Genomic DNA, 24,521 nt, shown 5'->3' on the forward strand with positions numbered 1-24,521 from the left:
TTCCAAGCCTCATTTTTGGCGCAGGGGAAGTGTCTTAATTGGGGGTTCCTTCAAGCAATGGCTGTCGGGACGCTACAGGTGGAGGAGCTAATACTACATGGATTGCAATGCAGACTGCAGCTCAGGCAGATGCAGGTACTCTTGGCATTAGCAGGCCAAGGGTAAGCTGGAGGTTGCTGACATACTGCTTTTACATGTATTTGTTCCTATGTTTTTACCTATCCTCTAATCTGTCACCTAGGGCCCCTTGGCGTTGGGCCTAATGTGGCAGGGTACTGTTGGGCTTTTTCTATTTAGAACTTCTTAGAGGGAGTTTGGGGGGTCTGACTGAATTTCTCTGGCTGGTTTAACTCTAGGTAATAGCTTTTGGAAGAGGAGGGTGAATCTCTCAGTGCTTGTAGCAAACTCCTCTACTGTGAAAGAGTTGTCCTCCACCTTCCTTCCATTCCTTGAGTTTTGTTTTTTTTTGGCAGATACGAAACCCCTAACCAATGCCAAGACCCCCTTCTCCCATGCTGTCAGCTGTAGGGGTTCCTCAGAAGGTGGATCTGGTGGGGATTTTACTGGCCCCACTACTCCTTCACAGCTGGATTCATCTATTAGGTCCAGGAAAGGAAAATTCCTCTACTTGAAGGGGAGACAATGGTCTTAATTCTCTAGCAGTAGGGGAACATAGTAGATTCAATCTTCAGGGGTTACATTTCTTTAGAGGATGTGGCAGGTACTTGAAATTCAAGGTCAAGGGTCTGTTTTTTTCCATACAGGCATGTATTAGAGCTTAAGGCCCCTTTCACACAGGCGTTCTTTTTTTTTTTTTTTTTTTTTTTTTTTTCTTTCATCCGTCTGTTGACAGATGAAAAATCAATAGTAATCCTTTCCTATGGACATCCTCCTATTTACATCGGTTTTTAATCTGACACGGTCACTGGACCTCCCATTTATAACTGAATTTCACTCAGTTAGTCCTCACCGACTTCTAATATAACCATAGCTTCCATAGTTATGTAGTCTGATCGAAAAAAGACACAAATCCATCTAGTTCAACTGAAAATTTCCTGGATTTGGTGTAACCTTGGGAACCAGACCTGGACCCCACATTGTGGGTACGGGCCTGTAATTTTTGCTTTGAGCAATAGATCCTGCATGCAGGATGCTATACAGGTTCAGGGTTGTGGTCCTATCCCTATGGAACCCAGAGGTAGGCCCATTGTGATGGGTGAAGCCTTGCTATGATTGTTGGATGACTCACATTGTGCTGTTCTGCCTCGCGCTGACCAGGCTGGTTACAGAGACTTTTACATATAAGTGTGCTGCTTTTCAACAAAGGTGTTTCCTGCTATTAACCCTAGTGCCCGGTTTCCATTTCTGTTTCTTGCGTGAGGGGAACCGTCCCAGGTCTACCACAGGAGCTGGAGGGGTTAACGGCTCATCCATTCCACGGTTTTGATTTTGCATCCTGCGCACCATCTTTGTTTCCTGTGGGCTGCCTGAAGATGGTCTTTCCCCATTACTGACATGGGTACCTTGTTGCTTGAAAGCAGTGATGTCTTATTGGGCTTTTCTGGTACTGACTGTCTCCTAAAAACTCTTCCTTTTCTGCTACTCTGTAGTATTGTAGCTCAGAAGGCAGGCTTTGTTTGTGTAATGGGCAACACAGCAGTGCATGTTCACAGGGCATTCTGAGAAATTAAATTCCCTGGGAAAAAAAAAATTACAAACTGATTAATAGGTGTAGTCAGAAATGTAACATAACCACTTCAGCCCCGGAAGGATTTGCCCCTTTCTGACCAGGCCATTTTTTGCAATACGGCACTGCGTCGCTTTAAGTGACAATTGTGCGGTGGTGCGACGATGTACCCAAACAAAACTTATGTCCTTTTTTCCCCACAAATAGCTTTCTTTTGGTGGCATTTGATCACCTCCTGCGGTTTTCATTTTTTTCGCTATAAACAAAAGAGCAACATTTTGGAAAAAAAACACTATCTTTTACTTTTTGCTATAATAAATATCCCAATTTTTTTTTTTTTTTTTTTTGTGATACAAACAAAGCGACAATTTTGAAAAAAACACTTATTTATGCTTTTTGCTATAATAAATATCCACAATATGCAAAAAAAAAAGAAAATGTTTTTCCTAAGTTCAGGCCGATCTGTACTACATATTTTTAGTTAAAAACAAAATCGCAATAAGCATATATTGATTGGTTTGCGCAAAAGTTATAGCATCTACAAAATAAGGGATAGATTTGTTATTATTGTATAGATTTTTTTTTTTCTAGTAATGGTGGCGATCTGCGTGTTTATGGTTTTGTTTTTTTTTTTTTTTGTTTTTTATCGGGGCTGCGACATTGCACCGCACAGATCGGACACTTTTGACACTATTTTGGGGCCATTGACAATTATACACCGATCAGAGCTAAAAATAGCCATTGATTACTGTATAAATGTCACTGACAGGGAAGGGGTTAACTGTGTTCCCTAGGTGTGTTCTAAAAGTAGGGGGATGGGACTGACTAGGGGAGAAGACCGATCGGTGTTCATATTTGGTATGAACACACGATCTGTCTCCTTTCCCCTAAAGAACCGGGATTTTTGTGTTTACACACACAGATCCCGATTCTCGATCTGTCATGAGGGATCGCAGGTGCCCGGCGGTCATCGCGCCCGCCAGGCATGCGCACCGGCTCCAGGGACACGCGATGCGCGCCTGCTGTGATGTCTTAAAGGAGCGACGTACAGCTACAGCAATTTGCGCAGCCGTGCCAACCTGCTGCAGTATAATTGTGGCGGCTGGTCGGCTAGAGGTTAACCACCTACCGCCCGGCCTATAGCAGAATGATGGCCAGGCGGTGGTTCCGTTATCCTGACTGGACGTTGTATGATGTCTTTAAGGGTAACAGCCGGCGCGTTATCGGTAGTGTGGCGTGTCAGTCTGACACACTACAATACCGATCTCGTTAAAGAGCCTCTAACGGAGGCTCTTTGGACACGGCTGATCACGTGGTAATCGCAGTGTAAACAGGAAAAAACGTGTATCGGCTTTTCCTCACTCGCGTCTGACTGACGCGAGTACAGGAGAGCCGATCGGCTGCTCTCCTGTCGGGGTGTCTGTGCTAATTATCAGCGCAGACGCCCCAAGGATGCCCACTTCAGACCACCAGAGATTGCCACCAGGAATGCCAATCTGTGTGCCAAAATCAATGCCAGTCAGTGCGCACAAATGGTGCCTGTTAGTGCCCATCACTAATGCCTGCCAGTGCCACCTATGAGTGCCTATTAGTGCCCATCATCAGTGCTTGTTGGTGCCACCTCATCGGTCTCACCTTATCTATGTCCATCAGTGAAGGAGAAAATGTACTTATTTACAAAATTTTATAACAAAATAAAACCTTTTTTTTTTTTTTTTTTTGAAGTTTTCTGTTCTTTTTTGTTTGTTGCGCAAAAAAATAAAAAACCCCAGCAGTGATCACAAACCACCAAAAAGAAAGCTCTATTTGTGGGAACAATAATGATAAAAAATTTGTTTGGCTACAGTGTAGCATGACCGCGCAATTGTCATTCAAAGTGTGACAGCGCTGAAAAATGGCATGGGCAGGAAGGGGCGAAAGTGTCTGGTATTGAAGTGGTTAAATGTGTAAATATGATTTTACATTTTGACCATAGATGTACTTTAAGCTCACTCCTTTAAATCATTTTTAGAAAAGGGAGTTTTATTTTACTATTCTCATCCCTGTGATATTTGCTATTTCTTTCTTTCAGACACCTTGCATCGTTCCTGTCTATCTTCAAGCTAGTATTAATAGGATTCATAATTGTTGGAAAGGACCCCTTTGCTTTTTTTGGCATGCCAGCTCCAAGTCTTTGGCAATGGGGACAAGAAAATAAGGTAACTGCCGCAGTATTTTGAAGAATGCCAGTGTGGACCTCTTGAAAACTAAAATTTGTAACAAAGCTGGACTGCAGGCAACAGAATGGAATCTGCTTCTACCCTGACAATGCTACCTGATTTCCCAATGAATCACAAAAACTATGTGAAACGGCAAAGTATAAGGGCAAAACTAGAAATGTATGTAAATAGCACCAGATATGCTGTGCGCTTCACATCCAGTTCTGTGCAGTGCGATTTCAGCCCCATTTATATTATTTTATCCTGTACAATTAAGCAAATAGGTTTTTTGACTCGGCAGTAAAATCTGTTTTAGGCTGGGTTCACACGAAGTGGATCCGTTGGACGGACTCGCTAGCTCAGCGGGGGATCGCACCGTTGACCCCTGCTGAGCCAGCGGATGACAGGTCCGTCTCTGCTCACTGTCTAGGGACGCACCTATCAGAGCCCCGCTGTTCTCTATGGGGAGATCGGATGAAAACTGACAGCTTGTCCGTTTTTCATTCGATCCGCTGGACGGATGGCGACCATCTGTCCAGCGGATCGGATGAAAACGGACAGCTTGTCCGTTTTTTTTTTTTTTCATCCGATCTCCCCATAGAGAACAGCGGGGCTCTGACAGGTCTGTCCTGAGCTGAGCTAGCCGAGTCCGTCCAACGGATCTGCTCCGTGTGAATCCAGCCTAACAGATTTTACTACTGTTTTAAGCGGATCTTGTTGGATCGGATTCACAGGTCCCTTCCCTCTGTTCTTTATGATTTTCCTATTGCGTTCTGCAAAATTTAGGCTAGCTGGCAATGGGAGGGATTAGATGGGGATGTCCCTGCAGTTTCTCTTTTGTGTCCAATCTACTCTAAGCAGGGTGGATACAAATTAATGATTTAAAAAAAAAAAAAAAATTTTTTTTTCTTTGGATTTAAATCTAAAGATATAGTTTTTCTATTTTAAGATACATTTAATAATTTAGTTTATTCAGCATGAAATGAAGCGTCGTTATATAGCATGAGGCTGTATATTCTGCAATATTTACATTTTTGTTAAACTCATTCAATGAATCCAAGCTCTGCAAGCTGAGAACATTCACATAATTTCACTGTTTTACTAACCTGACAGCTTATTCTAAATGGGAAACAAGATTGCACGCACGAGCGCCAGCACTGGGATTTGTGTGTAAACACAAATCCCTGTGCTGTCAGGTAAGAGGAAATGCATTGTTCCTACTAAGTAGGAAAAAACGATGTCTACTTTCCTAGTCACTCCCATCCCCACACAGTTAGAACACACTGAGGGAACACAGTTAATCCCTTGATCACCCCCTAGTGTTAACCCCTTCCCTGCCAGTGACATTTACACAGTAATCCATGCATATTTATAGCACTGATCGCTGTATAATTGTCAATGGTCCAAAAAAATGTCAAGTGTCTGTTCTGTCCATCACAGTACCGCTAAAAATCGCAGATCACCGCCATTACTAGTGTAGAAAAAAATAATAAAAATGCCGTAAATCTTTCCAATAGTTTGTAGATACTATAACTTTTGTGCAAACCCATCAATATATGCTTATTGTGTTATTTTTGGTTTTAAAAAAAATGTAGAAGAATATATGAAGACCCTTTTTTTTTTTTTTTTTTTGTTTATAGCGCAAAAAATAAAAACCGCACAGGTGAACAAATACCACCAAAAGAAAGCTCTATTTGTGGGGAAAAAGACACAAATTTCGTTTTGGGTACAGCGTCGAATGACTGCGCAATTGTCAGTTAAAGCGACACCGTGCCAAATTGTAAAAAGTGCTCTGGTCAGGAAGGGGGTAAAATCTTCCGGGGCGGAATCGGTTAAAGTGAATGGGACTGTCGAGTCAACAGCGGGTCAGGGGAGGAGCCGCTGCGGGACAGAGATGGCAGTTGCTCTTTTAAAAATCATGTTTTAAATCAAATCTTTTTTACTAATGATTTAAATCGACTTGAATTAAATCAAATCCACCCTGACTCTAATTTACAGATTTTACTGGTAAATCAAGAATCCTATTTTCCAGCCAGTTTCCACCCTAGTTCCTGTCAACTGTTTGCGTTAACCACTTGCCAACCGCAATACACATGTATACGTTGTGGTTTACCAGGGTTATGGATATCGTCCATAACCTTGGGTTTTTTTTTTTTTTTTTCCAGGCATGCGGCTGGCTTTCTCATGAACACGGTCTGAGTGGCTCATTAGCAACGAGCACTAAACGGGGTAACCTGTAAAAAGGAAAAAAAAAAAAAAAATTTTTTTAAGCGTCGCCTATAGAGATATTTAGGTACTGTAGCTTGTCGCCATTCCACAAGCGTACACATTTTTAAACTGACATGTTGGGTATTTTGTGTGTCTGTATATAGATAATTTTGGAGGTACTAAGTAATTTTTCTAGCAAAAAAATACTGATTTAAACTTTGTAAACAAAAAGTACCAAAAAAAGCCTGGTCTACAAGTGGTTAACCATGAAAAGCTGACTCCCATTGATGTGATTTTTCTCCTTGTCTGTACTCATTGGTAAGGAGGTTTACTTGTCTATGGCTTGACTTTCTCCCACATAAGAGTTACACTTAAAGGCAAAGTCCACCTTTGTTTACCCTATGTAACAGCATTATTGTACTTATTTTGCAAAAATAAAACCGCTTTCTATTCTACACAGCCTTACCTCACACTCTTCATAGCGGTTTAAAAACACTGCTCGATTACTTCTGCCTTACTTCCTGGACAGACTTTAGGTCATGACACAAGGAGTTGACCAGCTGAGGGTTGATAATGCAGGGTGGGTGGTAATGAGATCAGCTGGTTAACTCCTTCTTGTGTTATGACCTAAAGTCTGTCCCAGAAGAAAATCTCCCTAAGGGTACATTCACACTAAATGCGGGTTTGAAATCATGCCCCTTCAGCTGAACGCGCATGATTTCAAGCCCGCATTTCAGTTCGAGTTTGGTGGCGGTATGAAAGACATCTGTGTGGGTTCATGCACAGATGTCTATTGAAATTGCCCCCAAAGTTGCCAAAAGTAGTGCTGGCAATGATCTGCGATTTTGGCATGCGATTTAACCTGTAAAATCTCACCGATGTGAACAGGGGCTCAATGACACAGCAGTAATAAAAGCCTGATAGTGGTTCTACCCCCTTCACCATTCTAACCAAAATGAAAAAGAAAAAAAGTTTGCCTTTAGTTATACTTTAATAATTGTTGTTAATACCTTTTGAATTGTTTTCTTGTCAGGTCTATGCCTGCATGATGGTCTTCTTCCTGAGCAACATGATTGAGAACCAATGCATGTCCACTGGAGCCTTTGAGATCACTTTGAATGGTAAATTTTTCAGTTTCTTTTTTTAGTTGTGGCATTAAGTTGAAGATTTGCATACTGGCAATTTTCATAACTCTATATAGAAACAGTTTGCCAGAACTGATTTAGAATGGGTATAGAGGTCTGCTTGAAAATTTCTTACGCTTCATTTGTTTGGAAAATATGCCATGTAGTACAAGACAGTATGTCAACATTAGAAGAACTCATTTAACCACTTGCTTACTGGGCACTTAAACCCCCTTCCTGCCCAGACCAATTTTCAGCTTTCAGCGCTGTCACTCTTTGAATGACAATTGCGTGGTCATGCTACAGTGTACCCAAATGAGATTTCTCTAAGCGCCTTCCAGGACAGCCCATGAGACCTATGGCTCCTCCTACCAGGACAGGAAACACGTTAACCCCCACCAGATAAAAGGGCAGTCCTCCAGGCTCCATGTCCGTATTAGTGTTTCCTCCAGACCGGGGGGGTTTCATGCCCTGGAACTGGTTCCCCTAGGTCTCGTGAGCACGGCTTGTGTGGCGTTTTGGGGTGGTATTCCTACCTTCTTCTTAGGTCCCAGAGTCGCACATCCACAAGGGGAGTAAGCTTGTGGCTGCTGTCCCTGCTTCTCAGTGCATGGGGAATGCCAGCACTGCTGTGTATGTCGGAGCTCCGGTCCGCGAGCCGCATGGCGGCAGTCGGCTGTTCTCCCTGTTAAACAGCATAGCTGGCATTTGCAGGGGGAGAGAGAAAGCCGTGCTCATAAAGGGGCGGAACTTATGAGTTCCAAGCTGGCCCACAGGAAGTACCCGGCGTATGGCTTTAAACCTGGTCAGGCGATGCTGCCTCAAAGTTACACCTATGTGGTTTTCCCCTTAACAGGCGATCATCTTTTTGGCCCAGGTCTGCAAGAGGCGCTGTAACGCACGGCCGATAGAAAAAAGGCCTTTCCAGAGAATAAGAAAAAGCCAACAGCCAGAACATTTTTTTTCGTGGCCAAAGTAGGCAGCAAGGTCCTAGAGAAAGAGACAATGGGCCCAAAAAACATTGGACGGGTACAAGGGTAGAGGGGGTGTCTTTTTTAACCCTCCTCAACAACCCATCAAGCCACAGTGACTTGTGTCTCCCAGTGGGAGGAGGATTGAGGGATTTTCTCCCACAGTGAGCAGCAGTCACTTCAAGTCCATTCATCCTGGACTTAGTGACCAATGGGTAAAAGGCTGGAATTTTCTTGCCAGCCACCAGAGCGATTATTGGTCACCTTCCCTCCCCAGAATTTGGGTAAAAGTGAGGGCCCTGGGTCTCCAAATTGGAGACTTGTTAGATCAATAGGCCCTGATCCCGGTTCCCCGGTTGGATCAGGGCAAGGGATTTTATTCCCATACATTTGTCATCAGAAAGCTGTCAGGAAAGTATAGGCTTATCCTGAACCTCCGGTCTCTAAACTGTTCGATCAGGCACAAGCACTTTCGTATTGAGACGGTGTTCTCAATAAAAAACCTGCTTTACCCATACTGCTTCATGGCCACTTTGGATTTGAGGGATGCCTATCTGCACATCCCTATCCATCCAGCCTTCCAAAGATTCTTGGGACTAGCGGTCAAGTTGGGAACAGAGATTCGGCACTTTCAATTTCAAGCCCTACCTTTTGGTCTGTCCTCAGCCCCACGCATTTCTACAAAGGTGTTGGGGGAGACGCTGGCTCCACTAAGGTTAAAGGCGATAACTATTATCCCTTACATGGAGGACCTCCTAGTTGTGACAGAGTCCCACTAAAAGTTATTAGCGGATCTCCAGACTGTACAGGACTTCCTTCAATCTCTAGGCTGGTTAATAAACGAAGAGAAGTCTTCCCTAATTCCGGCCCAGAAAGTGACATATTTGGGGTACGAATTTTGCTCAGTAGACCAAAAAGTTTTTCTCCCACAGGAAAAGATCTCAAAAATGATGCAAACAATGTTAGCCTTAGAGACCAATCAGTTGGTCTCCCTGAGAGAGGTTTCAAGAGCAGTGGGTCCGATGACCTCTTGCTTTCCCACAGTGCCATGGGCAAGATTTCATCAACGCCCATTACAGCTGTTTCTACTAAGGAACTGGGACGGAGACGCAAGTTCCCTGGAATCATGGTGGAGGAAACACCTGCACCTAGCAAGAAGTCTATCGTGGTCCATTCCTATATCCCAGAGGATCACAACGGATGTGAGTTCCTGGGGATGAGGAGCCCACCTCAGCAACACAATGGCACAGGGAGAATGGTCCTCAAGGGAAGCAAGAGCTTTTAGCGGTTCAGAGAGCCTTGCAGGCATTTCAGACGGAAATCGGGGCTCACAATCTCCAGATTCTATCTGACAATATCGCTACGGTTGCGTACCTCAACAGATGGGGAGGTACAAGAGATTGAAGTATCCAACTCATCACCCAGGAGATTTTATTATGGGCACAAGGGAATCTACCCTCAATTACAGCAGTGCACCTGAAGGGGACACAAAACTGTCTGGCAGATTATCTCAGTCACTACCGGGTATGCCGAGACAATTGGTCCCTTCATCCGGAAGTCTTTGCAGGTCTCACCGACAGATGGGAATGTCCTGAAGCGGATCTGTTCGCAGATCAGAACAATAGCAAGACAGAGAAGTTCTTTTATCTGAACCCAGTGGTTTGATCATTGGGGATCAATGTTCTGGCAAATCCGTGGCTATTCGGCCTCTGTTACATCTTCCCAACGTTCGGGCTAATTCCGGGAGTTTCTTCTAGATGAAACAGATCTAATCCTTATAGCCCCTTTCTGGCCCAAGAGGCCATGATTTTCCCTGTTACAGATTCTGGTTTCAGAGCCCCAACTGAGTCTTTTTCGAAGAGAGAAGACTTATCACACGGTCCACCGTCGCACCCACAGGTGGTTTCCTTAAGCTTGACGGCCTGGTATCTGAAGAAAAGATACTAAGCGGCCCAGGGGTTCTCTGACAAAATAGTCAAGACCCTGGTAAATTGCAGAAAACCAGTCACTAGAGCCATATATTCCAAGGTTTGGAGGAAATTTCACTCTTGGTTATCTGAATATCAAAGATTAACTTATGATGTTCCTTCAATTTTGGAATTTTTTTCAAGACGGTGTCGCCAAAGGTCTTTCAGTTAGTACCTTAAAGGTACAGGCGGCAGCTATCGGTGTTTTTCTCCAATTTTCACTCTTGGAAAATCCCACTATAGCTAGATTCTTCAAATCAATTTCTAGGTCCAGGCCAGTAGTGGTTAGAAGTTGTCCAACCTGGGACCTGTCCTGGGACCTCTCCAAACTCTGGTAGAATTCCCTTCTGAGCCCCTAGTAGATAGTTAAGTTACTTAACTTTTAAAAACAAATTTTCTTGTGGAAATTACCTCAGCTCGTAGGGTAAGTGAGTTATAGGCCCTATCAGTGAAGGGAGCCTTTCCTCACAATTCTTGAGGATTGGGTTGTTTTGAAAACTGATCCATGATTTCTGCCTGAAGTGACAAGTACATTCCACAGATCCCAGGACATTGTACTGCCAACCTTTTTGTAGTTCGCCAAAGGGCAACCAAGAAAGAAAATGTAGGTTCGTGAGAACTCTTCTTGTCTACCTTGAGGTCACCAAGACATAAAGACCTTTAGAAAAACAGACTCCTTGTTTGTCCTCTTTTTCAGGAGCAAGGGAAAGAGTGCATCTAAAGCCACCTTGGCTAGATGGATAAAGTAAGCTGTTTCTGAAACTTACAAAATTAGGGAAGTTCCTCTGCCTTTTGTCACTGCACACTCAACAAGAGCCTTGTCAGCATCTTGGGCTGAGAGGGCTGGAGCCTCACTGGAACAAACTTGCAAGACTGCCACATGGTCCAGTTTTTCGACCTTCGGTAAACATTATCGCCTGGATCTCCTATCTGCTCAGGAGCAGGCGTTGGGTCGTGAGGTCCTTCAGGCAGTTGTTCCTCCCTAGACTGGTAAGTTCTGGCTCATCGTCTCATGGGCTGTCCTGGAAGACGTTTAGCAAAAAGCTGAGTTAGACTTACCGGTAACTCCTTTTCTGAGAGTCTTCCAGGACAGCCGGATTCCCACCTGGTTTTGTCTTGAAGTTATGTGTATTATGCACATGTTTTACAGGGACGTCTTGCATTTCTCGAATACTGACATGGGGCCTGGACGACCGCCCTTTTATCTGGTGGGGGTTAACGTGTTTCCTGTCCTAGTAGGAGGAGCCCTAGGTCTCATGGGCTGTCCTGGAAGACTCTCAGAAAAGGGGTTACCGGTAAGTCTAGCTCTAGGTTTTGTTTCACCATTTTTTTTTTTTTTTTTTGTTTTTTGTTTTTGCTAAAAACAAAGGACCGAAAAATTTTGAAAAAAAACAAAACCGTTTTTTTCATAGTTTGTTATAAAATTTTGAAAACCGTTAATTTTTCTCCTGCACTGATGGGCACTGATAGGCTGTGCTGATGGGCACGGGTCGGTGGCACTGGCAGCTGACACTGGTGGGCACAGAAAATGCAGCCGTGGCTTTCTGTGTGAGGGACTGATGTCCCTCTGACAGAAGCCGGTGATCAGCTTTTTTTTTTTTTTCCCCTCACGCTGACAGTGTGAGGGGGGGGGGGGGGGGAATACCAATTACCGAGCTTTTGTTTACATCAACCCCTTACTCAGATCTGATCAGCCGCGTCTCATAGACTCTGATAACAGAGCGCAACGCACAGACATTGCTTGCTCGGGAGGACGTCCATGGACGCGCTCCCAGCAATCGAGGTCCGCGCTGTAGCCGTCTTTCAGCTATAGCGCGGGCGGCAAGTAGTTAATGCTGTGTGAACTGTACTCTATGGTGTATTCTGTTAAGTGAAGAATGTAGTAAAAAGGTAGATTCAAGCTAAAAGCTTCCAGTTTTTACATTTTGCCCTCCAATCGTTGTAGCTGAAATGATTGAAAATGATCACAATTGATTACCTTTTTTATTTTCTAGCATTATGCTTGTTATGCGCATTAAAATATTAGGGATCTCTGTGTAAGTCTGAAGTTTGTAGGTATTTTGTTCTGACACATTTTACAGGAAAGTTTCTCTGTGCGACTTGCGGGAAGTTTTAACAAAGCGATAATACCATTGTTTTGTTTTTTGTTTTTTTCCCTTTCCACAGATGTTCCTGTGTGGTCCAAGTTAGAGTCTGGACATATTCCATCAGTGCAGCAACTTGTCCAAATAATTGACAATGAAATGAAGCTAAATGTTCACATGGATGCGATTCCTCATCATCACCGCTCCTAGCCACATTTTTTCAGCACCAGATTTATTTTGTAAGTATTAACCCCTTTGTGATTTTTTTTTTTTCCTTCAATTCTGTGCAAATGCTAAAAATTTTAAACATGATGCACCTAGAACCCTAAGGGCCCATTTACACTAAACCAGAGTGGTTTTGTTTGCAGGCATCTGTCTGTCATGGGCTGCAATGATTGCTGCGTGTTTTTCTGCATCACACAATTTCCTTTTTATTAATTTTTTTATTTTTTTCAACTTTATTTGAAATGCCCAAAATCACATATCATTCATGTCACGGCACAGCAGTGTGGTGTGTTGCGCTGCTTTGCGGTGGCAATGCCATGCCATCCAGTGTACTGCATTAAAAATGCGGCAAGTTTGGTTTGTATCGCACCTTTGTTTCGTACCGTACTAGTAGTGACTGGCTTCCTTCTAGTGAGAGAAACTGACGGTCACCGCAAATGCGTGAATGGGCCATGAAACTTTTTCTGAAAACGAAAAGACCCTGTATAATAAAATGGTGGCAGCTGCATTTTTTTTTTTTTTTTTGTCCCATTTGCGCAAGTTTTTATTAAATTTTTTTTTAATACTCTGTTTTAGTGCTTTCAAACAATCTATTTTTTGAAAGATGAGGTTGTGTCTAGTCAGTACCAGATGATGTTGAGCCCCCAAATTGGGTGCACAAAAGCAACAAAGATCTGCAATACTGTAAGTTTAGAGTTCATCTCGAATCGTGGGCCTAGTACTGTTGATTTGTGCTGTGATAACCAATATGTGCGGCGCGATCCTCATTTTCGAGCATGGGGTCAGCATGAGGCCCTTTAAAAAAAGTTTTAATTAATATTTAATAAACCTTTTTTTTTGTGATCGTACATCACGGGACACAGAGCCATAGTAGTTACTAGGTGGGTTATAGGCCACCTTCAGGTGATGGACACTGGCATGCCCTAAGACAAAAAGTCCACTCCCTATATAACCCCTCCTATTACTGGGAGTACCTCAGTTTTTTTGCCATTGTCTAAGGTTTTGGTCACAAGTGAAGATGTGCTGAGCTCCACTGGAGCAATCCTTGCTGGGGCTAGCCATGAAGCCGGATCCATTCAAAGTGTCTTTTTGGCCGAATTGAATGGTACTCGGGCCTCGTATCCAAAGAAACAAGGTTTTGCCTGTAAACACTTCTCTTTTAGAGAGCTGGACCCCGGGATCCAGTACTTTTGGTATTAAGGCAATAAAGTTTTTACTGGCTGTGGTGCTATTACAGGTCCAGGGTTGTGGGTTTCCCCAAGGATCCCCAGCTCCTGAAGGTTTGTAACGGAACCCACCGTGAAGGGTGAAGATTGGGTCTGTTGGTTTTACCACAGAAAACCCTGCGGCGGGAAAGTTAAGTGGAGTTTTCTAAGAAATTTTTATAAATTTTCTTATGAATGTCTCCTTTAATTTAGTGAATGTAGTCATGCCTATGTGTCACCACTGGGGGCTGTATTGAGCACATACCTACTTACGCTTCCTCAAAGAGCTCACGTTGTTTCCGGTACAAGCAGTTTCTTGCCTCCAGTCCGTCCGGGGGTGGGGGGGTTCCTCCCCACCAGATGCCCCACACCTTTGCTATTTTCTCCCCCTTTTCACGAGGAGAGGTGCCAGAAAAAAAAAAAAACACGAACGGCACGCCGCCCTACTCGGCAGCTTCCAGGTTCCCTCCTCGCTATTTTTCCCCCTCACAAAAAGCGATCCCATGGGATCAGAGGCCTGCTCTCGCGCAGAAAAGGCTCTTTTTTAAGAGAGGATGGGGGCCGTAGGTGAAGGAGGGGGGGGGGCTTAGCGCGGCGTTGGCATCCTCCAATGTCCTCCTCCAAGCGCGGGAGAGTGTGTTTAAAAACGCAATTGTTACTGCTGCAAGCTGCGGAGGGACACAAGAGGAAGGGTGGCACAAAAGGGGTTTAGTAACACAGGCATTCCTTTTGACAAATTTACTATTGCACCAGGCTGAGCATTAATAGCAACAGCAGGGCTGGACTATTGCTCAGGCAGTGGATGCTTTCATTCTGGTAGTACCTCCTGCTTTGTGCATCGGACTATGGTCGGAAGGGGGGTGAAAACACCTCAAAAAAAGGCTCTAGAAAGACTTCTACAGTCACAAGTAAGCCTAAAACCATCTAAAAAAAGATGGCATCCTCCCCTGAGAGTGATATGGCTGGTCAGAGTGAGCCATCAGGGACGTCGGGTGTTGCAGCTGCTCCTAACGCTGCAGCCCCTGTTTATATTACTGAAGAGGTTTTTTCCTCAGCCATTTTTGTCTTGGAGCAAAAAATTGATGCTTTAATCACATCCCAGAGTGGGAGTAAGCGTAACAGGCCCCCGTCCATTACTCAGGACCCTCAAACTGAGGAACAGGGGGCAAGAGATGACAATCTCTCAGGGGACCAGGAAGAGGCTGGTGACCTCTCTTCTGAAGAGTCTAATATGGATAGATCAGGTTCACAGGAAAGGTTATTGGTACAATCTCTCACTGAATTGGTCCACTCCACATTTTGCTGCCATTTTTGCGCAGTCAGTCGATGAGCCCCCTTCTGGTTTGGGTTTGCTACAACTTCCCCAAACTATTCATGCTTTTCCTATCCATTCATTGTTAAAACTTAGGTATTCTGAGTGGTAGCACCCAGATAAAGTTTTTTCCTCCAAAAAAGTTTTCAACACTTTATACTATGGAGGAAGAGTTTACTAAAAAGTGGGGGATTCCAGCAATTCACGCTGCTATATCCTCTGAACGAAAACTTGACTTGTCCAGTAGACAATGCTCAAATGCTAAAGGATCCAACAGGTAAAAACTTGGAATTCCTTTTTAAAAACTATATTTTGCTCGCAGGTTCAGTGGTTCAGCCGGCGCTGGCAGCAATTGGGGTATCTCTGTCCTTAAAGGACCAATTTAAAGAGGTACTCAAGGTTATTCCTGATCAGCAGGCCCAAGATTTGGCCGGGATATCAGAGGCGTTATGTTTTACAGTAGAAGTTATGAAAGATTCTATTCTCCAGGTCTCACGGCTTATGCTAGGGCTGGTACATATGCGTAGAATCTTATGGTTGAAAAATTGGTCAGCCAAAGCGCCATGCAAAAAGCTCTTGGTCAGTTTTCCATTTCATGGTGAACGATTATTTGGGGACGATCTGGATAAGTATGTCCAAAGAATTTCTAATGGGAAAAAGTTCCCTTTTACCAGTTAAGAATAAGCGCTTTTCTTTTAAACTAGCTTCTTCTCCAGTGCCAGGAGGATCAGCCTCCAGGAAGTCACGACAGCCTCCACCGTCAGTTTCAAGAGGGCCTGGGGGAGGAAGCCCACAAAACAAAATACTAAAACCTCCTTATGAAGGGGTGCCCCCGCTCGCTCGAGTGGGGGGGAAGACTTCTGCCGTTTTCAAGGGTCTGGCAGGAACAATGTCGGGACAGATAAGGTAGCTTCCTCAATATCTCTTGGTTACAAACTAGAGCTCCAAGAGTTCCCGTCTCTTCGTTTTCTCAGATCAAACGTTCCCAGAGATCCAGTAAAAAAAGTCTCTTTCTAGCTTTGGATCATCTCTTGTCTCAAAGAATGATATTGGTGGTCCCCTTGGAAGAGCGAGGATTAGGGTTTTATTCAAACCTTTTCACGGTACCAAAACCAAACGGGGATGTCAGACCATTTTTAGATCTAAACCGGTTTTTGAATATCCACTTTTTTCGAATGGAGTCAATCCAATCAGTCTCCATCCTACAAGGTGGACAACTTCTGGCGTCAATCGACATCAAGGATGCTTATCTCCATATGCCTATTTTTCCCGCTCACCGGAAATATCTACGCTTCGAGATAGAAAATCTTCATTTTCAGTTCGTAGCTCTGCCTTTCGGTCTAGCTACTGCACCCTAAGTGTTTACAAATGTCTTGGCTCCTCCTTTAGCCAGATTAAGGGCTCAAGGCATAACAATTCTGGCTCAGACGATCTACATTTGATCAGTCGGTAGCCCGCTTAAACCAAAGTTTGGTCACTGCAGTTAGCTAGTTGGAATACCAAGGTTAGATTCTCAACCTAGAGAAGTCCTTAAAAACATCAAGGAGATTGCAGTACTTGGGTCTGATAATTGATACAGCTCAGAAGAGGGTGTTCTTGCCCCGGGCAAGGATCAGTTCCATAAGGGAACTGATTCAGCTGGTCAAAGAAGAATCCTTATATTCGACTTTGCATGAAATTGTTGGGAAAGATGGTGGCTTCATTTGAGGCTGTTCCTTGTGCTCAGTTTCATTCGAGACTGCTGCAAAACTGTATCCTGTCAACTTGGAACAAGAAGGTCTAAGCTCTGGACTTCCCAATGTGTTTATCCCCCAAAGTGCGTCAAAGCCTCAGTTGGTTGATATCCAAGAATCTTCAAAAAGGAAAATCCTTTCTACCCGTTACCTGGAAGGTGGTAACAGATGCCAGCCTTCTGGGCTGGAGAGCAGTCCTAGAAGAAGCATCTGTCCAAAGGAAATGGTCCAAATCAGAAATGACCCTGCCCATCAATATTCTAGAGATTTGGGCAGCACGCCTGGCCCTGAAGGCCTGGACACTCAGATTACGGAATTGTCCTGTCAGAATACAATCTGACAATGCCACAACAGTAGCCTATATCAATCGCCAAGGGAGCACGAGAAGTCATGCGGCCCAGAGAGAAGTGAATCATATACTATCTTGGGCAGAAGACAATATTCCTTGTCTATCCGCAATCTTCCTTCCAGGAATAGCGAATTGGCAGGTGGACTACTTGAGTAGCCAACAGTTGTTCCCAGGAGAGTGGTCTCTTCACCCCGACATCTTTCTGTCAATATGTCAAAGATGGGGCATTCCGGACATGGATCTGTTTGCGTCCAAGCTCAACAAAAAACAACTTTGTGTCAAGGAAAAGGGATCCGATGGCATGTGGAACAGATGCCTTGGTTTTTCCGTGGAATCAGTTTTCACTGATCTATGTGTTCCCTCCTGTTCTGCTACTTCCATGTCGTCTTCGCAGGATCAAGCAGGAGGGGAAGGAGGTGATTCTTGTGGCCCAGGAGATCTTGGTTTGCAGAGATTGTAAAAATGGCAATAGAGGTCCCATGGACCCTACCAGCACGGCCATACCTTCTCTCGCAAGGTCCAGTATTCCATCCTACCTTACAACCGCTAAATGTAATGGTTTTGATATTGAGACCCACATTCTGAAAGACCGTGGGCTGTCAGCTTCAGTAATTTCTACGTTAATGCAAGGAAGCCAATCTCCAGAGTCATATATTATAGAATCTGGAAGGCATATGTCTCCTGGTGTGAATTCAGGGGTTGGCACCCCAGGAAATATGTCATAGGTAGGATCCTTGAATTTCTACAGATGGGGGTTAGAAACGAAGCTGGCTTTGAGTACTATCAAAGGCCAGGTGTTGGCTTTATCTGTGTTTTTTAACGACCACTTGCTTCACACTCTGGTTTGTAGCTTTATTCAGGGGGTAACGCAGATTAATCCTCCATTTAAGTCACCCCTGAACCCTTGGGACTTAAATTTTTTTCTGTCGGCGTTACAGAAACAGCCTTTTGAACCAATACGAGATATTCCCTTGGTCCTCTTGACGAGGAAATACATTTTTTGGTTGCCATATCTTCTGCAAGAAGAGTATCCGAGTTGGCCGCTCTTTCTTGTAAAGAGCCATATTTGATTATTCATAAGGATAAGGTTGTATTACGGCCTCATCCTAATTTCCTACCGATGGTAGTGTCAGGTTTTCATTTAAATCAGGATATTTTTCTGACTTCATTTTTTCCAGAACCTCATTCCAGCGGAAGAAAGGTCACTACATTCTCTTGATGTGGTGAGAGCAGTCAAGGTCTATATGAAGGCGACCGCTCAGATTCATAAAAGAGATGTTTTGTTCGTGTTGCCAGAAAGTCCTAAAAGAGGACAGGCAGGGTCGAAATCTACTAATTCTAAATGGATTTGTCAAGTGATTGATTGTTCAAGCTTATGGTTTAAAAAGGAAAATTCCACCTTTTCATATTAAAGCACACTCCACCAGGGCTGTTAGTACTTCCTGGGCTGTGCATCACCAAGCCTCCATGGCTCAGATCTGCAAGGCCGCAACTTGGTCTTCAGTCCATACATTTTACCAGATTCTATCAAGTAGATGTAAAAGTTCATGAGGATATCGCCTTTGGGCGCAGTGTACTACAGGCTGCAGTATAAGTCCTCTAGTCTTAGTGTCCTACTTTTGTTGTCTCCCTCCCTTCAGTTGGCATTGCTATGGGACATCCCACATAGTAACTACTATCGCTCTGTGTCCCGTGATGTACAATAAGAAAATAGGATTTTTAAAACAGCTTACCTGTAAAATCCTTTTCTTTGTAGTACATCACGGGACACAGAGGTCCCTCCCTTTGGTATACACATATATTGCTTTGCTACAAAAACTGAGGTACTCCCAGTAATGGGAGGGGTTATATAGGAAGTGGACTTTGTCTTAGGCCGTGCCAGTGTCCATCACCTGAAGGTGGCCTATAACCCACATAGTAACTACTATGGCTCTGTGTCCCGTGATGTACTTCAATGAAAAGGATTTTACAGGTAAGCCGTTTTAGAAATCTAATTTTTTTTTTTTTTCTCTTTACAGCTGCAAAGCCTATGTGATTTGAACTTTAATGTCATCTCCGCACACTGTTTCCACTGGGCCAGAGTGGCTGGGGTTTGACAGCTGATTAGAGCACTTCTTGGTTCATACAAAACAGAGTGCATGTATGTTAACTGAACTCCTACCACTCTGCTATAGCAGTCAGGCATTCATTCAGTAATTGCAGTAAAAGGGTTAAATGAACCCTTGACGAAGGAAAGGTTTATTGCATTTTCAGTGTGTGTATAGATTTTGAGTTGTTGCTATGTGAAGCTAGCAGCAATGCTTGATAGGATTTTCAGTGTTTTCCTGCTGTGTTGTGAACAGAACCATTGTTAAGATAAAGCAGTACCAGAAGTTGCTGGGGAATTGTACTGTGTTCAAGGGCATCAATATTGATTTGAACTGAGATAAAAGAAGAAATAAAGCTCAGTCTTTGAACAGCATGCATATGTAAGAAGTAATTAAACACCATTGTACCTAGGATGTCAAACCACAGAGGGAAAATAAACTCAATGCGTTTGCATTAATCTTATCACATTTGAATAAAATCTTCCCCACGGCCTCCGCAGAGTGTTGGAGATGTTCTCGCTCACCTGCAGATGCTGATCACGTTTTTTGGCACTGCCCTCATATACAAAAATTTTGGGATGACCTCACATCTTGTATTCATGAATTTAATATCAGTACCAATACCAATGACTGTCATGGTTTGTCTGGTGGATGAGGTAGTACCAACACGTGCCATGCGAACGATGTTAGATGTACTCCTTTTCTATGGTAGGAAGGCTATTTTGCTGGCCTGGAAAAAAATCAGAGGCACCAAGTACAGGTATCTCTTCTTGGAAGGGCCTAGTAAACTCCATGTTACCTTATTACAAAGCTACGTATGAGGCTAGAGGCTGCATGAAAAAATTCAATAAAGTATGGCACTCATGGTTTAATTCTAGTGCCACAGTTGGATAAACACTCACTACTAAGGATGTAATTAGCTGAATAAGTCCTTTGGAGGCTGCATTTAGTACAAAGGAATACTTATAGAAGAACTAATGTTGTGACCTTTTGTTATATGATAAATTCACAGGTTCTAGTTCTAATACCTTGATAGAGAATTGCAGTATCCTTATGTCGAGCTGTGGTTCCTGGGTGGAGGGAGGGGGGGGGGGGGGGGTAGATAGTTGGTCTTTGTTTGTTAGAAGATATGGGTCAGTTGACCTATTGTGGACAGTGTCCCATTGACATGGTCAATGTTGTATGTTATGCCTTAAAAACAAACAGAATTTTCAAAAAAAAAAAAAATCTTATCGCATTTATATCCAAATAAAAACATTGCATATGTATTTTCCGCTGAGCAACATGAACATTTTATATTTGCCTTCTACTGGGAATCTTTTCTGTCTGAAGATCTAAAATGATTACCATTTATTAAACATCTTTTGCAATGTCTTCTAGGTATGATGTGGACTTTTAACACGGTATCAGCGGGGCTGGTGTTTATGAAGGCCTGCTCTGAAGACAGTTCCTGTTAGTGCAAGCTGGATGTCCCTCTGCCGTCTCGTTGTGCCTTTTGAAGTTCTAAATGCAAGATTTTCTGTGTGCTGCCCTCTTGTGGAATTTTACAGACAGTGCAATGATATACTGTGTAATGTCATCCCAGATTTTATTTCAAAGCCATTCTTCCACTGTTCCGTACTTCACATAATGCTGGCATTAAAAGGTTTCTTTTTTTTTTCGTTTTTTTTTTTTTTTTTTTCTTTTTTTCATAATTTACAGTGTTTAGCATTTATGTAATTTATGTTTCCACCTGAGACATTTTTGTCTTTGATATCTAATTTTTATAAAAATCTGTTCTTTTTATAATTTAAAGTGATGCTCTGACTAAATGACTCAAATGTCCCACAGCCGTTAGCCCTAAATGTGTAGTTCTTTAAATGTTCTACTGATAATAAAAATTATATTGCAGATCACTAAGTTATTCTAAATTATAAGCAAAAATAGCAATGTAATTGCAGGTATATTGGTGGCTACGCATACTGAACCTCCAGCTGTTTGATGTACTCAACTTAGAGTTTTTAAACTGAGCCTTTATACCGGACCTCTAAAGAAGATGCTAATTAAGTTAAATAAACCTATCATTACAGTAATACTTGTGATGTCTGTTTTTTTTTTTTTTTTTTTTTTATCCGTGTCGTTCCTGTTGCAGGTGAGAGCCACTAAAGTCCTCTCAAAGGGAATCCCTATATATTTTTACCTTTTAATTTTGCTAAGCAAAACAGTGGTAATAGAAGCAAATATTACAGCAAACCCCTAAATACACAGTTGAAATAGGTTTTCTGTTTTACTTGTCAAAGGATTAGTAATTGTAGTCACAAATCCATAGTCTTGTGATTTATAAACTTCTTGCACACTAGACAGGCAGCATGCTTATTTTTTTGGTTCAACAATTAAAGTGTTTGTAAAGTCCAGAAGGTGTGTGTGTGTATATGTGTGTGTATATATGTGTATGTGTGTGTGTGTATATATATATATATATATATATATATATATATATATATATATATATATATATATATATATATATATATATATATATATACCTACCTGAGCCCCATCTCTATCCAGCGATGTCCACAAGTGTCTCAGCCCTCCAGGACTCTCCCTCCTGATTGGCTCCATGCAGTGGAGGCGGTTTCAGAGGAGGTTTATAATGTTCATGTGCATTTTGACCACTCGGCAAATAGGGGTCATGGCTCTCTGGTAAGCATTTGTTATATGGCACAGTGGTGGAGAGGAGTTCATTGTTAGGCACATTTGTGTGAAGACTTCTTTGTTTGCTTTATATCACATTGTGGCACAGGAAAAAGTGTAGGATTATTGCTTGGACTTTGATTTATTTTCACATTATAACGGCAGTATGATTTATTGTGAATAAAAAGTTTGACTGCAAATCCTTAAATAACAGATTATTATTATTATTATTATACAGGATTTATATAGCGCCAACAGTTTGCGCAGCGCTTTACAACATGGGGGCAGACAGTACACTTATAATACAAATCAATACAGGAGGGATCAGAGGGCCCTGCTCGTTAGAGCTTACAATCTAGAAGATAAAAGCTCTTGCAGGGAAATGAACAGATAATGAGAGGGCCATTATTTTGGCAATCTGTTATATTCACTGGGCCCGCCCTCTCCTTTTCTATGAACGAAAAGCTCCTTTGAGATTTATGATATGCTTTTCTTGATACAACACATGAACACACAATATTGGCATGATGACTTGACATCTTATGTTATCTTATCGTATTTCATTTGAAAGATTTATAAAGTCAGGTTTCAAGAAAATGTAGGGAACCTGTTGAGTCTGTACGGCTTATAAATGAACAAGGTGTTAAAGCACTGGTGCTTTAAAATTGTTATAGTCAAATGTAGAATGACTGAACTAAATGCAGCTCCCATATTTTTGTCCTGGCAGGTTCAGGTCTTCTTCGTAACTAAGCAGTCCAGAGATCAGAAATGTGCTTTTAGCACTGGATCAATATTGGTTTTTGGACTAATGTGTTTTTTATATTAATGCAATGGATCTAAAAACAAAGTCATTAAAGCTTACTGACAGGTTTATTATTTATTGTACAGGCTTTATATAGCGCCAACAGTTTGCACAACACTTTACAACCTTGGGGCAAACAGTACAGTTACAATACAATTCAATACAGGAGGGATCAGAGGGCCCTGCTCATTAGAGGGTCAAGTGATACAAAAGGTAATGACTGGGGGATGAGTTGATGGAGAAAATAAAAGTACAGTTGTTAGGTGGAGGCGGATAGTCTTCTCTAAAGAGAAATGTTTTCAGGGATCACCTATAAGTGGATAGAGTAGGATCATTTTTGCAAAAGCCACTGTCACCAATATAAGAGACAGTACATGTGTAACTGAACTGTATTCACCTGCACTTTGTCAAGAGGATACATTATGTATGGGAAAAACGTGACCATTATTGCTGTGTTAGAGTTTAAAGAGACCCTGCCCCCAGACCATTTATTTCTGAATCAATCTTCCCATAGGATTATACATATGTGGATTTTTATGTATTTTAGGCATGTTACAATAAATTTTATGTAGAGAGGGGTGGGGCAGATGAGTTGCCAACACAGTAATTAGACACTGCCAAGAGGGAGAGGAAGGAGAGGCCTAATGATATGGCAGGAGGGAGGGGGGTGTGCTAGGAAATTGACTAATCCAATTTGCTAGTGAATTGAATGTTAACCACCACCTGCCCAGCCCTGGCGTCCCTTTAATTTAGTTTATACATTGAGAAGCGGGAAGCGAAGACCGATCAAATGGCCACTATGATTTGCTGTCAGTGGTCACATGATCGAGAGTCCCGCAGACACCCAATCGGCACAGACCGAGAGCTGTCTTTGACAGCTCAGTCACTGTGCTGGAATAGTGAGTGCGTTCTCAGCACAGAAATCTCTGCTACCCATAGACTTGTATATGCTGCATGTAGCCCACCCTCTTTGCCACTGCATACATGTGTTATGTGGACAGCAAGAGGTTAATAAGTTTATGGAATGGAAAAACACTGCAAGTATTTGAAATTGTTGATTTGTATACTTTTAACTGCAGTTTTTCAAGTTGGTGACAGGGTATCTTTAAATGGAGCAATACAAGTGTCTGAATTTCCAGGTAATTGAAGTTTTGTTCCACCCAAAATTACTTCTATTGTAATATAGGAGAGATAAACCTCTAACACCATAGATAACCTCTTGGGTTTAAAGTTTTTATCAGTGTCTGCTTTTATTGCTACTTTCAAAACTGAAATTTTATTTCTAGTAGTCTGCATACAGAGAAAATGTTTATATGCTGTAGATGTAGATAACTGTGGTTTAGTAACTTTGTGACCTTGACAGCAGTACGCCAACAATTGGGTCAAAGCGGAAGTGTAATAAGTTTTATAGCAGTTAATGGAATATCCTGCACAAAGCTACTTGACAATGTAAACTATTGAATGCTCTTCTTAATGGAAAGACAATGCAGGATTTCCAAATCAAATTTTATTGATCTCATAATTTCCTTGCAGATTAATGCTAACAGCAGTGTGTCGATGGCTGTGGAAATCAACATTTATAAAATTATATTAAAATCTCTTATGTAAACATTTGCTGTACTCTCTTTACAATACAATATACTATAGTGAAATAGCGTGGAAAATCCCTGAGAGTAATTCTTGTTGATGTTCTTGTGCTGCTAGCCTGCATTCACAGCTAGTAGTGTTACCTTTTCACTGATTGAGCAGTGTTTTTTTTTGTTTTGTTTTTTTTGTTTTGTTTTTTTTTTTATGTATATTTTTGTATCAAATAAGTCCCCTGTCTGTATTTATGAAACAAAATATTCTTATGTAAAATATGTATATGTTAAAAGAACATTTTAACTCTAGGGG

At 42.3% G+C, this 24,521-nt stretch overlaps 1 protein-coding gene across 1 annotated transcript in view; it reads left to right on the top strand.

The window, feature by feature from the left end:
• SELENOT (selenoprotein T) overlaps positions 1 to 21,222 on the top strand; it is a 39,003-nt gene extending 17,781 nt beyond the window's left edge. The window contains exons 3-6 of the mRNA XM_073625988.1: positions 3,759 to 3,885; positions 7,127 to 7,214; positions 12,322 to 12,478; positions 20,531 to 21,222. Coding sequence (XP_073482089.1) covers positions 3,759 to 3,885; positions 7,127 to 7,214; positions 12,322 to 12,449 — 343 coding nt within the window. The 3' untranslated portion in view covers positions 12,450 to 12,478; positions 20,531 to 21,222. The remainder of the gene's footprint in view (positions 1 to 3,758; positions 3,886 to 7,126; positions 7,215 to 12,321; positions 12,479 to 20,530) is intronic.
• The last annotated feature ends 3,299 nt before the right edge of the window (positions 21,223 to 24,521 follow it).

This window comes from Aquarana catesbeiana, linkage group LG04 (assembly GCF_042186555.1).
Source record: "Aquarana catesbeiana isolate 2022-GZ linkage group LG04, ASM4218655v1, whole genome shotgun sequence".
Classification (NCBI taxonomy): Eukaryota; Metazoa; Chordata; class Amphibia; order Anura; family Ranidae; genus Aquarana; species Aquarana catesbeiana.